Here is a 12578-nt window from a genome sequence, read left to right as displayed (position 1 = left end):
AGATTAACTTATATTTTAATTAAGTTAAATTTTCAAAGTTATTAACTTTAACTTAACTTAGTTAAAAAAAAAAGAAGTTAACTTACCCAACCCTGATATTCAGAGTATAAAGTAACATTGGAGGGCTGAATTCTGATTGTCATGTTATATCTGTCGCGTGTATGTATGCATATTGAGCTTTGCATCCCGTTGTACGAGAAATTCATTATCATGAGAAATATTGGGGTTTTGTTAGCGATCCAATTAAATCTCTTCGTCTCTTTTGAATTATATTAATTTCCGTGAAACGCGTGCGGCGCGAGTGCTCTAACGATGTTCCGCTATATTGTATTAAATTGATTTTAACGAGAATTCTGACGGAAAATCACAACTCCCGATACTACGTGACTGCGAAATCGTCCTACAAAGTAGAAATGCAAATCCATGTTTTAAGATTGATTTTATATCTGCGAACTATAGTCAAATGTCTCATTTTTATTGTTTTCATGAAAGTCACGACATAACATAAAGGATAATTGTGTATATATGTTGACGATAGTCTATTTTTTAAGTTGTATTAAACACTAACATAAAATTAGTAGCAAAGTAACGATGTACATGGTTTTTACTATCTAATTTTGGGATTCCAATTTTGCTATTTACTATTTAATTGGAATTATTTACTCTCAGAGTTATCATTTGTACGTACATATTATGCCGAATAGAGGGGGGAGGGGAAAGAAGGGAGGGGAGAGAGAGAAATGTACAGAAATATTCGTTCGTTTAACATAATGTTCATACGATTTTATATTTTATTGAATTTTCACATCTGTCGATAAGTGACCTCACAATAGATATACAAGTTAAGAAGAAAAGATACACGGAGAACAGAATGACAAAACCAGTTTTGTCATTGTTTCCACAAACATCTATTTTTTTTTCTCTAAACTTTTCTATGAATTAAGTTATAAAACACGCTGTTGTACTTAATTATTTAATACGGTTCACCGTGATATAGCGCGATGCGACATAGATGTAGATGTATGTACATACCATAAGGATTCATCTCTCTCAAGAGCGCCGCACATTTCTTTCAGTACGTTTCCTTCTCTGATTTCTAATCGGGACATCTTATGTATAATTTCTCGATTAGCTTTACGATTGATTGAATAAATGTGTGTGTGCGTGCGTGTGATACTGTACGCATTTTAGCTCCGTCCCTTATATGTTGCTCGAGATATGAATGCGCGCGCGCGTAAGGTATAGGAATATATAAGATAGAACAGGTGGGTGTGCGTTCCTGAGTGGCCTTGTCCTTAAAGTTTGTGACACAGCGCGTCAGCCCTTCAGTGGGGTTATTGCTCTGCCTACTTGTTCTGAATATTACACATTAGTTTTATAAACATACCTATAAATATATAAATACATACATGAAGATATTAAGGATAAAAATGCTGTATATATACTTTCTAGCGAATCAAGGTGTGAAAATAAAATGTATTTTTATTCCACTACGTTTTTAAAATTACTCGCCATTCATGTATACTTTGAATATAAACGTCTTTATAAGATTGTAAAAGAGCTACCGTAACGTTGATAGTTTTCATTCTCGATTGTAATAATTGATATTTTGTATAATTTTAATCCTCTCCATCTTAAACAAGTTGCTCGAGCGGAAATGATGAAGAAATTCTGATGAAATTGCAAAGTAATCGTTTTAGAGATCTCGACTTTAAACGAGGATACATATCTTTATTACAAATACATAGCAGATTTATTATCACACATTATGCTGAATATTATTATTTTTGCTGAGGATCACAAGACGCGTTACTGCCGACGTGATTAAACAGACGGTCCTTGATAATTTGCGCCATTAAACCATGAATAACTTCGATGGTAGTTTTACAACTGTCCCTGGTCGCTTTTATGAGTTTTTCCACTGTACTGCGATCATGAGGATCCGTGCCGCCTAAAACAAATCCTCTACCCAAAGCTGATTCCGAGTGTTCTAATTTATCCGACAAATCGAATATTTGGCCGGTGGTGTAATCCGCATTTGTCAATAGGCTAGAAGAGCTCAAAGTGTTCACCCAGTATTTATTCCATAATGAGTCGAGCAATCGTCTATCCAATGCAGACTTGAAGTAGGACACCTCCAAGGAGTAATATTGTTTACAATGGACACCGAAGTCTTCGATTTTGTTCAGTGGTATCGTCTGGTATTCTGATGGTTCTTCATTAGCGGGTTTATATCCCTAAGAACAATTTAGTGAAATGCTAATTATTTCTCTCAATAGAAAACATAAAGTCAATATCATTAATGCATAACAGGAACACACTTTTTGTAACTAGCTAGAGAAACATATGGATCCTTGGGACTCGCTAAAGTTTTTTGTTACTAGGTAAAAAAATTTTTTAATTATCAACTATATGCAGGGTGTTTGATAAGTAACGATAAAACTTTCGTATAGAGGTAGAGCGGACTAAACTTAAAAAAATTATTGAAAATTTTCGGCGATTTTTAGTAATTGATATCTTGTTAACTACTGTGAAAATTATAAAATACTACAGGACTTTTCGACTCAGTTTAGTCTGCTCTACCCCTATGCAAGAGGAACTAAAATAAACATCTTGGATTCCTTTCCTCTAGAATGGATTAATTTCAATTTTTTGATCAAAAAGACACGATCTATATAAAACATACTTTAGGATAGGTTCTGAATGCACCAAGGCAAACTTTGCCAGCAGAGATAGTTCTCACGGGATCGATGACAATTGCAACAAATGGTTCTTGGAAATTTTGATTGAGCATCTGGGTTGATACGTCAATACCAGACAACCAGCAGCCATATCCAGGATGACTGTGATACCATCCGATCGCATTCTCTAATCTACCAACCTAAATAAATTATCAGAAGCTACAGATTATTGCCATATATTTACAAAGTACTTTTTGTTACAAAATATATATATGTACTTGTTTAGCCGCTTCTATGTATGCTGTCATGTACTCGTAGGCTTGAGCTTGAGCATTTACTCTAGTTTCGGTCCCTTCGACTGGCAATGCAAAGGAATCCATTACAATCATCGTGTTCGCTGCTACTTTACCAAGTAGGAGGCCCATCACTTCTAGCGTCCCACCAGATCGTGCATGCATAACCATTTTTAACAGAGCTAATGCAGATATTTTTATGTCCTTGAAGAAATGGGGACTACAAATAAGAAAAAGTACTGATTACAGTTAATGCTTTTGATTTTTAAGGGATATATAGATTAGTAGTATCCTTTTTCTCTCTCATACTCTTTCTCCCATGGTTTGGCAGTTAATATATCTTGTTGTTCCTTCCTGTCGTATCTATAAATCTCGTCCATGGTGCTGATAGTTTCGATGCAGTTTGACAACTCCCATGTCTTCTGGGCAATATTATTCTGGTCGGATGACGGACCAGCCATTCTGTTAAGAGAATAATAACAATAATAAGAAGAAAGAGGGTAATAATAAAAGTATATAGTCTATATATTCCACCATAATACTAGATACTTGGCACAAGTGTGAGCCATTTAAATTATACCAACTCCAAGAAAAATAACATTAAATAAGAAATCGTTACGTATCGTAATATTTAGTTCGTTAAAATGTATATAATAATCTACTAATATCATAACACGTTTTCCCGGTAAACACATGACTTTTTAAATGCTCTTGAGGTTAAGCACATCCAATGTCCATTATTAACCGTCGACGGGATTACTGTAGTAGAAAAATGTACTAACTGGACGCACTAATTATATCTCTTGGTCTCAATCACAATCTGCCGATCATTTGAACATAACTTGGACAAATAGTAATAACTCGCTATTCGCTGCTTTGTCTCAATCTATACTTCTTCGATCAGTAGAAACGGTTAAGGCCATCAGCCATGGTGGAATAAGAAAGATGAACCAACGTGTATAATCAAGCAATAAACCAGCCAATCAGAAATTAGCCCATCGATGCAGCGCCATATTCAAATACAACATTGATCAGTGTTTAAACTTTATATTGATCAATGTATGATAAAAGCAAAAATAAATTAAAAATTTGAAAATATAATATGAAATTGCTGTTACAAAATATCGTAAATTAATAAAATATGTAATAAAAATAAAATAATGATAATGATAAATAAAGAAATAAGTCACGTGGGATGCCCTTTTCTGCATGCAATTATTGGTTCAGAAATGCTATGATCAACGGAAGGATGTGTTCATATGCTTTATCGATTATCAAAGAGTCTAGCGTTAGCGTGCGCCATGACCCGTTATTACCACTGCTGCAGGAAATAGGTCTCGACGAGGACATTAGAATAATCCACAGATTATATTGGGATCAAATGGCAGAAATGCAGATCGGCGGAACACTATTGCTCGTATTCATAGTGAGATCTTAATTATACTTGAGGCTTCCTTAAATTTATTTTTAGATGCTTAGTAGCCAATGAAATAATTCGTAGAGCATCTGAAGATAAATTTAAAGAAGTCTTAAACATAAGACCTGACTATGAATACGGGCCTATATCTTCTTAATACGCATCACTCAGGGTCGCGACCTTGACAATATGAGTCAAGGCCATTTTAATTTCTTTTTGATAACTTTGTTAACGCGTGATGGGTGACCGTTACAACCTTCCGAAGGTTGCGATGACCTTCATAATATGTGGGAGGGTCAAGGTCATCGGAGGGGAATTTAAATTACAACAACTTCTTAATAAGCAACGAGCGACTGACGAACGAGCGAGCTTTCGACGGTCCCTAAGTGACATACGTGGATTTAATCAGAACACTATAGGGTGCTTTCCATTTGATGACTCAAGTTGACACAAGTGTCGTTTAATCTTCGTCACTCTCTGAATGTAGAAGGATAGAACGACGCTTGTGTCGACTTGAGTCATCAAATGGAAAGCACCCATAGTAGACTTAAGCAGAATTTTGGATCGTTTAATTTCTCCATCAGAATTCCAGTTGATTCAACTAAATATTTTTCTCCTTAAAATGTAGGATCCCTAATCCGATGAATTACGAATGAACGAGAACTATCAGAAGGACGCGATGGTTGGCTCAACCTTCCCGCTTTTCCGGAAACAGCGGGCGTATAATTGTTTCCGGAAAAGCGGTCAGTCGACTGGTCGTCCACAGCGCTCTTTGACGCGCGCAGCACGCGGTGCAACGCGGTGCCATCAGGCATCACTGCTGTCGCTGCGGGCAGAAACAAGCAGAAGTAAGCAAGCAAGCTGCAAGGCGAGGGTCCACTTAGCGTTCGGAGTTCGGTCACCGTGACGACGGTGAGCACGCGTGAGCGCGCAACTACGAGCTCGGAGTGTCGGACGGGACTCGCCAGCGGAAGCGGCCAGCGTGCGCAACGATCCAAAACAGTATTCCGCAAAACACTATTTATAAGCGTTTATAAGCGCGTACACGCACAATGGGACACGCGTTCGTCTGTTTCCGCTACTGCCTCGTTGCTGGTGCGATCCTCCTTGGCGTAAGTTCTCGTTAATGCTCGTAAATTGTTAAGCGTTTGTTCCCTTCCGCGTCCCGTCACCATGTCCCGTTCGATCGAGTTCAGTACGTTCTGCACGTTCGCGAAGGGCGAAATCGTCCGGCCTGTCCAAGTATGTCGAAGCGACGAATTCGTAGCTGCTTGTAGCTCATATATACCTAGTTGTCGCAGCACTCGCAGCTGTTATCGCCTTCTTGTCTTCGATCGAGATCCATTAAGCGCGATTCAGCGTGCTATTATTGTGATCATTCGCGCAGCCGTTGCCGTTGCATTCGGAACGGTTCGGAGATCGCGCGTGCAATGCCGTTGGTGGGGCTTCGTTCAAGGGAGCGGCGCCAATTCGTCTCGTCGCAATTCGCAATTTGCGTGCAAGCGCAGTGCCAATGCATCGGTGGTGATGCCGGAGAGGTGTACGGTTGTACGCTACAATTACATACGCGCGTCTGTGTTCGGGCCATTCGGGCAAAATTAGACGTCATTCTATTGTCCGATTCACTACTCTTACAACGCTTAACAATTATTTCATTCCTTTTATTTATCGATGTTGAACAAGAACAAATGATGCCCACGAGTATTAAAAAGCCCCAGACGTAAGTCAATGCGAAGGAATAGTGATAGCGATAGAAATAACATGATTTCGATCTGTCAGATCTGGAGACACGGTAGGGTCTCGCTAGTGAACGATTTTTAAATAAAAATTTTGATTTTCCTTAATACATGTTTAATTTGATGAAAAATGGCTAAACCGTCTTTTAAATGTGGTACTGTATGTTTTTTTGATCGCTGAACACGATGCAATAATTCATTTAGCTATACGATATATATCTTAAGAAATACAGCCCGATTAATGTAAAAAAATGACCAAATATCGAGTTCAAGGTCGATTTTAGCAAGATTCCAAGCATTCAAATGGATAGTTACTTCCTTCAAATTGTAGGTCTGTTTACCAGAACAAGATCCAATTGGAATTTTCCCGGGACCTCCTGCAGGGCCTTTAAAAGTTGCATTTAATTGGATTATAAAACGCTTTTAAGTATAGAAAAAGTTTTTTTACAAGTTGTAAAGTATATCGCTTTGTGGTTTTGACATTCTTAAATCAAATGCCTCAATTTGACAATAAAAAACTTTCTTAGGAAATGAAATGTATACATAAAAAAAATATACTACATAACATGCAGTTTATTTCAATTAATTAAATCATATTTTTTTGTATTATGTACTCATTTCATTTTCTAATAGAGTTTTTTATCGTCAAATTGAGACATTTGATTTGAAGATGTCAAAACCACAAAGCGATATACTGTAGAACTTTTTCAAGAATAGAAAAAAAATTTTTTAGGCGTGCGCGCGTCTATCACGGAACAAGTCGAAATGGACTCCAATCAGAATTCCGACTTGTTCTATGATAGATACCCTGAAAAACGATAAATGAATCGAAATCGATTCAATATATGTATTTTAGAGAAGAGAACTCTTAAGTGTTCGAAAAATTATTATCTCTGAGATGAAACAAGATATATGTATATACAGTTAATATCTATACACTATGATAAAGGCAGCGAAAGTTGAAGGAAAACGCACTAATTGCAGAGCGACCTTAATTAACACTTTATTCCGATTAATTGTAAAAAATATCGCTGGTTTGACGTCAGTTTTGTGATAATAACATTATACAGGGTGATTGAAATTTGGTAATCTAAAAATATTAAAAAATCGGATTATTATAGCATGGTCAGCATGTGCCAAAATTAGAAATATAAACCAAAAATTTTTCAACGTCTTTGAACAGTTTCTGATTCGTCCATGTGAAGCGGGTATCGCTGTAGAAAGAAATCGAAAAGAAAGAGTTTCCAAACATGTTTATATTTTTTTTTCATTCTTAGGAATAATAGTAGCCAGATCACTTATTTCGTTGTCACCCTGTATAATCAACTTTTCTTCTAAATATTTTAATTTATATTGTACACACACACAAACGCGCGCGCGCATTTAGATATTATTTTAATTCTAGTGATTTAGTGAAAGTTGTTTACCTGAAATATATATATATATATATTCCAAGAATTAAAGTTTTTTATGATAAGATAAATAAACTCTTATTTCGAGTCGAAAGATTATTGGTTACAAGTTATATCAGTTTTCCTACAATTTAAGATAACTATCATTGTGATATTAATGCGATAGTGTTGAAAGTAATTAAAGTACTGTGATGTGCAAAGTTTGTTTTAAATGGACTGTATGAGCGTCTCACCCATTTATAGATAAGAATTTATCTTCTTTATCTATGATAACTCATCTGTTACAACAATCTGATAACACAATCTGCATCATTGCCGTGAGTTTGCGTACTGTTTTCGAGAAAGGAAGCGATGTGGACAATTTCAACAAAATTGATTTTTAACAAAAAATTTATTATTTTGTTAAGTTTAGGAGAATATAGTTATGGTGTAGGAGAAAATAGTTATAATTTATATGTTAAAATTTCAAGTCATTATACCGAGTCATTTTCTCTCTACGTTATCATCAAAATTGAAAAATCACATGCGGAAAAATATAATAAGATTGGGACAAATAATAAGGAGGTTCGACTTCCGAGATAATATTTTTCGCAATAAATTTATTTGCAGTTTTTCAGCACATTAACATCTTTCTAATTGATGCCTAATCGAGCATCAAACTATTAAAAATTGCTTCCTAATTTAATTAATTTAATTCGTGATATTATTACAATAGTTTAATTGCGTTTACAAGTCCGAAAAATCAATTCGGCGCGCAGTTCGAATGACTACAAGTATGGTATATATGCATGTACATATAGTATATAATTCACATTGAATTATTTAAGGATTAAATATCACCAGCTCGACCACGTTAGAGGCCTTTGAATTTCTATTATTAATACTTTAAGAATATTCGATAGAGTAAGACAAAGCATGAAACGGAGGCTGAAAAGATGCATCAAGGTAGTAGTAGATAATTTTGAATCATTTCTGTAAATATATTCTGAGTTGTTTACTTTCTTTTTCTTTGTTTCTTTTTGTATTGTTTAATTTTACTTATTATTTGTTCCATTAATTGTTTGATATTGTTATAGAGCATTAAAGTTTCTTCCATCTCAGAAACTAAGTGTTTATAAACTTTAAAAAATTTTTTTTGATAGGAACACATTCCTTCTCTCTCTAAAATATAAGTAATATTTAATTTATTCAAGTATATTCTGTATGGATCTTTTTTATCTCGTGCAGTAACGAGAGGAAAATATTGGTATTGTACAGTAACAAACCGTCCTAAAGTAGGAGGGGCAGTCCCAAATTTTAACTTTTCGTCCCACTTTATAATACGTCTTAAATTAAGGATATGGTTATATAAATTGTTCCCCTTTTAAGCGTGCAAAAATAATAACTATGAATTAATAAGTATAAAAGTAATAAAAGTGAAAATAATAAGTGTGAAATATAATTTTCAACTAATATGTGAAGAAAATTTTGATTTTTTTTATTTAAAAAACCCAGATATTATTCATCAAATATATTTGTTAGAAAAATCCAATTTAAAAAAAATATGTACTCTCGTAACTTGACGTATTTTTTTTTTGTAATTTCATATGATATACATTAAGAGTGCATTCGAGGAGCGCACTATCACCGTCATTTGTGTAATACTATCCTTGTCTCACGTCGACGATGAAGATAGAATAACATAAATAGCGCTAATAGCGTCTCCCGAATGTAGCCTAAGTGTTATTAGTTATTTACAAATATAATAATATGATATCGTTTATATGTTTCGTTAACAATTATTTAAAAAGTGCTTATCTATTAAAATTTAATTACGGCAATTAATATTAAATTTTTTTAAGTGTCCCTCTTTGCTTTCTTAAGAGGTTGATCATCTTAGTGTACTGCAGTATCTACTGTGAAAAAGTCTTTTTCTTTTTCTGCAGATTTCCGGCGCGATCGTGAGTGTGTTTGCCAGTTATTTCATTTACCAGTTGTACGAATACGCGTTGCTCACACCCAACCATGTGTGCGGGTCACCTGCTACTTTGTTGGCGATGGGCGTTATAACATGCGGGATCGGCTGGCTTGCCTGGCAATTCCTAGATTTTTCCAACAAAGGCCAAGTGATTATCGTAAGTATACTTCTGAAATATTCAGGGAATAATTAGGAAATTCAAAACTGATATGAATTGTTGGTATTCCAGTTTGCTATAGCGATGGCGATCATCGTGCTGATCGAAACCAGTGTCGGGATTTGGGCTTTAGTGCGCCATGAACAAATAGACACCCTGTCGTCCACGAGACATGAAGAGATCTTTGCCCTTGCAGTCACGGATGAGAAGTCCAACTGGGATCACATGCAGTCTACGGTAAAAATAGCGCGCGCGCGCGCACTCTCTCCCTCCCTCCTCTTCTTCTCTCTATCATATTTGGATACCGCGTTTATTTAGTTGCTAATGTATGTAGTATTTGCCAGTTAATCTCATTTTGCGAGAAGCGGTTGCATTCCTGCGGACATTGAAACAAATTTAGATGAATGCGATAACATAAAACAAAGTCTCTTATAAACAATAAGAATCATATTTTAGACCGTACGTGTGAGGATACAATCGATAAACTAGAAGCCTATACCGATCGAAGCTGGATCTTTAATGCTTTAAATAATTCAATGTGAATTATATTGTATATATTATATATGTACATGTATATATACCATATTTGTAGTCATTCGAACTGCGCGCCGAAGTGGTTTTCCAAACTTATAAACGCAATTAAACTACTGTAATAATATCACAAATTAAATTAAATTGATAAGCAATTTTTAATAATTCGATGCTCAATCAGGCATCATGTTAGAAAGATGTTAATGTGCTAAATAAATTGCGAAAAATATTACCTCGGCCGGGAGTCAAATCCGGATCTCTTGTATTCCGTATAAAATATCTCAATTTTAACCAATTTGACTAAAATCATTTTTTTTCAAATGATTAAGTGCAGAGTCCCCTTTACTTATATTTACGATAAAATAAGATATATGAAATGTGAGAAAAATTTAAATCGAGCTAACTTCGATTCGATTAATAATTTAATTTCAGTTACAATGTTGCGGAATAGATGGACCTTCCGATTATCGTAGCATAGAATCGATTCCTTGGTCCTGCTGCAACACGACGAATCAGGAAAACAACAACACCGAGGGTGCTTGTACTACTATCAATAAACGTGGATGTCAGCACGTGGTTTTAAGTCGGACGAGATCGATCCTTCTTCACGTTTTTCTGCTCGCGTTGTGCTCTGTGCTGCTACAGGTGCGTGTCTTTGTTCACTGGAATTCACAGATTAATCAACTAATCCAATGACGGTCGTCAATTGGTTTCAGATTTCCTTCATAGCGTGCACGACTTGTTACGTTAGGATATACAAAGACAGGATGGAAAGGAGAGCGTCAGAGATGGCCATGCGCACGTCTCTGCAAGATACGAGGGAAACAGATACTAAGAACAATCTTTTAACACGTCAGTCGAAATATTCGCATAATTCTGGCAGTCCTTAGCTAATATGACGAAGGACAGAGATGTGTGTCGCTTAAGAACGTTGCATCATTGTGATATGCAAATATGTCTCACGTGATGACAATATCAACAGTGTATAGATACACTAGTGATATTAATATACATTATACATGGTGTTCCAGATCAATCGAGATATATTTCCGATTTTTCTTCACTCTCTAAATTCTTTGCTGTGGAATCTCATTCTAAAAGGTAAAAAAATTGAGCTAGTCGTGAAAGAATGGCTAATTTTCAATCTTTAAAGGCGAGATTTCACTCTTCAAAATGACAATTCACTCTAAACATTTTGGAAAGTATACTTTAGAGAGAGAGAGAGAGAGAGAGAGAGAGAGAGAGAGAGAGACTACACTTGCGAATTTTTAACAATGAATTGCTTTGCAAATAAATCTTAATATTTTTAATAGAATTGATAAATAGAAAATTCTTTTATACATATTCAAAGAGATAATTTCTAAAAAAAATTGTTTTTTTCTCAATTAAATTTAAGGAAAATATCAAATTTTTTAATTCGTTGAAAAAAATATATTTTTAAAGTATTTTTGACTCTCACTTGAATATCCTGTATAAAGAAAAAAATTCATAATATTCTGAAAGGTGCCTGAATAATTTGCATTCTATTCTTACTGCCATTTTATAAGTAAATAGATGTTTTTATAGTGTTTATACTATGACAACATTTCTGTCTTTTTATTTAAATTCCTAGCAATATCGAGAGTTGATATGATTTAGTTAAAAAATAAGATTTTGTTATCTTAGTAAATGTGGTAAAAATCTCCATATTTATATTTTTGAGGCCTTTAATTAATATAGTTTGATCTCTATTAAGCTAGTAGAACCAAATTAACAAAATTGAATTGGACCTGTTGGAATGTTGTGTACAAATTGTTTTTATTGATGATACAAATTAGTACAAAAAGGTATCGAATATTTCAACGGATTTAATTTGGTTTTGCTAATTTGGTCCTGCTAGCTTATTAATAGAGGCAGTTAGTTTGTACTTAACATATTTGTTAGTGCAATAATTGAATAGATAATGAAGTGCACAGTGCAATGCTTCAATCAATCAACGATCGACACGATCAACAAAAGTAGAACGATATTAAACACCCAGTATGAATGTATCATTTTCAAATCTTACATTACCCAGAAATAATTGTATGATCCTAGATTAAAAAGCAGAGCGTAATCGAACAAGTCGGAGTAAGCGACAAATAATTATTAATTAAGCGAATGTAGTTTTTTCTAATGAGTGCATCCAGAAGCGACGATCGCTCACTGAGCAAAAAACTTGTTCTGATATGTGACTTCTATTGTAGACCCCGCATTACGGCCCAAACATAACATTAGAGAAATAATAAACAGTAATAAATAAGTAAGAAATATGATATTAAAGATTATCTATAATAGACAAGTTACGAATTATAGTAAATAAACATATTAATCATAGATTAATCCCTTTTTTGCTCAGTGAGCGGTCGTCACTTC

General features: G+C 34.8%; 2 protein-coding genes across 5 annotated transcripts; one reads left to right on the top strand and one right to left on the bottom strand.

Moving 5' to 3' along the window:
• Positions 1–1566: 1566 nt before the first annotated feature.
• Positions 1567–6088, bottom strand: CSN5 (COP9 signalosome subunit 5). Of its 4 annotated transcripts, none has more exons than XM_018445540.1 (5): positions 3524–3580; positions 3284–3436; positions 2960–3194; positions 2687–2881; positions 1567–2237 (listed from the first exon to the last, which is right to left on the bottom strand). In XM_018445540.1, exons 1-5 carry the CDS (start codon positions 3541–3543, stop codon positions 1782–1784), a joined length of 1059 nt encoding a protein of 352 aa, XP_018301042.1. In that variant the 5' UTR covers positions 3544–3580; the 3' UTR covers positions 1567–1781. The 4 variants fall into 4 exon arrangements, with proteins under 4 accessions (XP_018301042.1, XP_018301045.1, XP_018301044.1 ...); XM_018445543.1 differs by lacking the exon at positions 3524–3580 and adding an exon at positions 5680–6088 and having other exon boundaries at positions 1611–2237; XM_018445542.1 differs by lacking the exon at positions 3524–3580 and adding an exon at positions 5443–5492 and having other exon boundaries at positions 1611–2237.
• On the top strand, positions 5432–11430 carry LOC108721151 (leukocyte surface antigen CD53). The gene is made up of 5 exons (XM_018445544.1): positions 5432–5503; positions 9465–9653; positions 9726–9890; positions 10617–10829; positions 10901–11430. The coding sequence occupies exons 1-5, from the start codon at positions 5444–5446 to the stop codon at positions 11072–11074; spliced, it is 801 nt and encodes a 266-aa protein (XP_018301046.1). The 5' UTR covers positions 5432–5443; the 3' UTR covers positions 11075–11430.
• The last annotated feature ends 1148 nt before the right edge of the window (positions 11431–12578 follow it).

This window comes from Mycetomoellerius zeteki, unplaced genomic scaffold, assembly GCF_001594055.1.
Source record: "Mycetomoellerius zeteki isolate Tzet28-1 unplaced genomic scaffold, Tzet1.0 scaffold162, whole genome shotgun sequence".
Lineage (NCBI taxonomy): Eukaryota > Metazoa > Arthropoda > Insecta > Hymenoptera > Formicidae > Mycetomoellerius > Mycetomoellerius zeteki.
The sequence above is the reverse complement of the archived record's forward strand: the minus strand, read 5'-3'. Positions and strand labels throughout refer to the sequence as shown.